The 938-nt window shown below is 35.0% G+C and overlaps 1 protein-coding gene across 1 annotated transcript; it reads right to left on the reverse strand.

Moving 5' to 3' along the window:
- Nucleotides 1-241: 241 nt before the first annotated feature.
- Nucleotides 242-712, reverse strand: LOC145570704 (uncharacterized). The gene has a single exon (XM_081629860.1). The coding sequence runs from the start codon at nucleotides 710-712 to the stop codon at nucleotides 242-244; it is 471 nt and encodes a 156-aa protein (XP_081485986.1).
- Nucleotides 713-938: the final 226 nt, after the last annotated feature.

Below are 938 nucleotides of genomic sequence, written 5' to 3' on the forward strand. Positions count from 1 at the left end.
AACTTAGAGAGTTTGTGTTATGATAAAAAAAAAAATAAATGTTTGTTGTAATCATATTTTGTTAAGTATTGCCTTGATCATGATCTTTTAATAATAATGAATATTTCTACATGATTCTTATGCATGCAATGCAAACATGAATGAAATCTAAACTTTAACATGATACACATGACTATCTAGAGTTAGTAGGAGATTCACGTTTTTTTTTTTTGCGAATCCCATAAATACAACACCGTACTAATCAAGCATAATACTTTTTTAACTGATCAAGGTTGGTGAAATGAACAAATTCATTTCCATCAAGATCCATCAATTCTGCTCCTGTTGGTGTCAAATGTTTGACCATGAAGGGACCAGACCAGTTGGGCTTGAACTTTCCACGTGGATCATGAATCGGTGCTCGATTTTCCTTAAGTACCAAATCTCCCTCTTGGATATTCCTTTCTCTAACCTTTTTATTAAAAGCCCGAGCAATGCGTCTTTGATAGATTTTAATGTTGTGAAGGGCTTGTAACCTTCGTTCACTTGCCAAAGAAAGTTCATCATATCGTTCTTTAAACCATTGTTCTTCAGATATCTCGCTTTCATTCATTACGCGAACCGATTGAATCTTCGTTTCGATTGGAAGAAGCGGATCCATTCCATATACCAAAGAATATGGAGTAGTCCCAGTTGGTGTTCGAATGGAAATTCTGTATCCCCAAAGCCCCATCATAAGTTCCGCTGGGGTACCTTGTTTTTAGTGGACAGAAATTAGTCTATAAAAGGTTCCACTTAGGTGTCTGATAAGACTTATAAAAAAAACTTAGAGTCGCCACCTTATTTTTATTCGAATAAGGACGGATTTTAGAACAGTCAATTTTAAGAAATTAAAACTTAATAAAAATCAACTGCTAACTCCATAATAGGAAATAAGGCACAGGGTTCGGGGTTTAGGT

This window comes from Chenopodium album, chromosome 2, assembly GCF_948465745.1.
Source record: "Chenopodium album chromosome 2, dcCheAlbu1.1, whole genome shotgun sequence".
NCBI lineage: Eukaryota > Viridiplantae > Streptophyta > Magnoliopsida > Caryophyllales > Amaranthaceae > Chenopodium > Chenopodium album.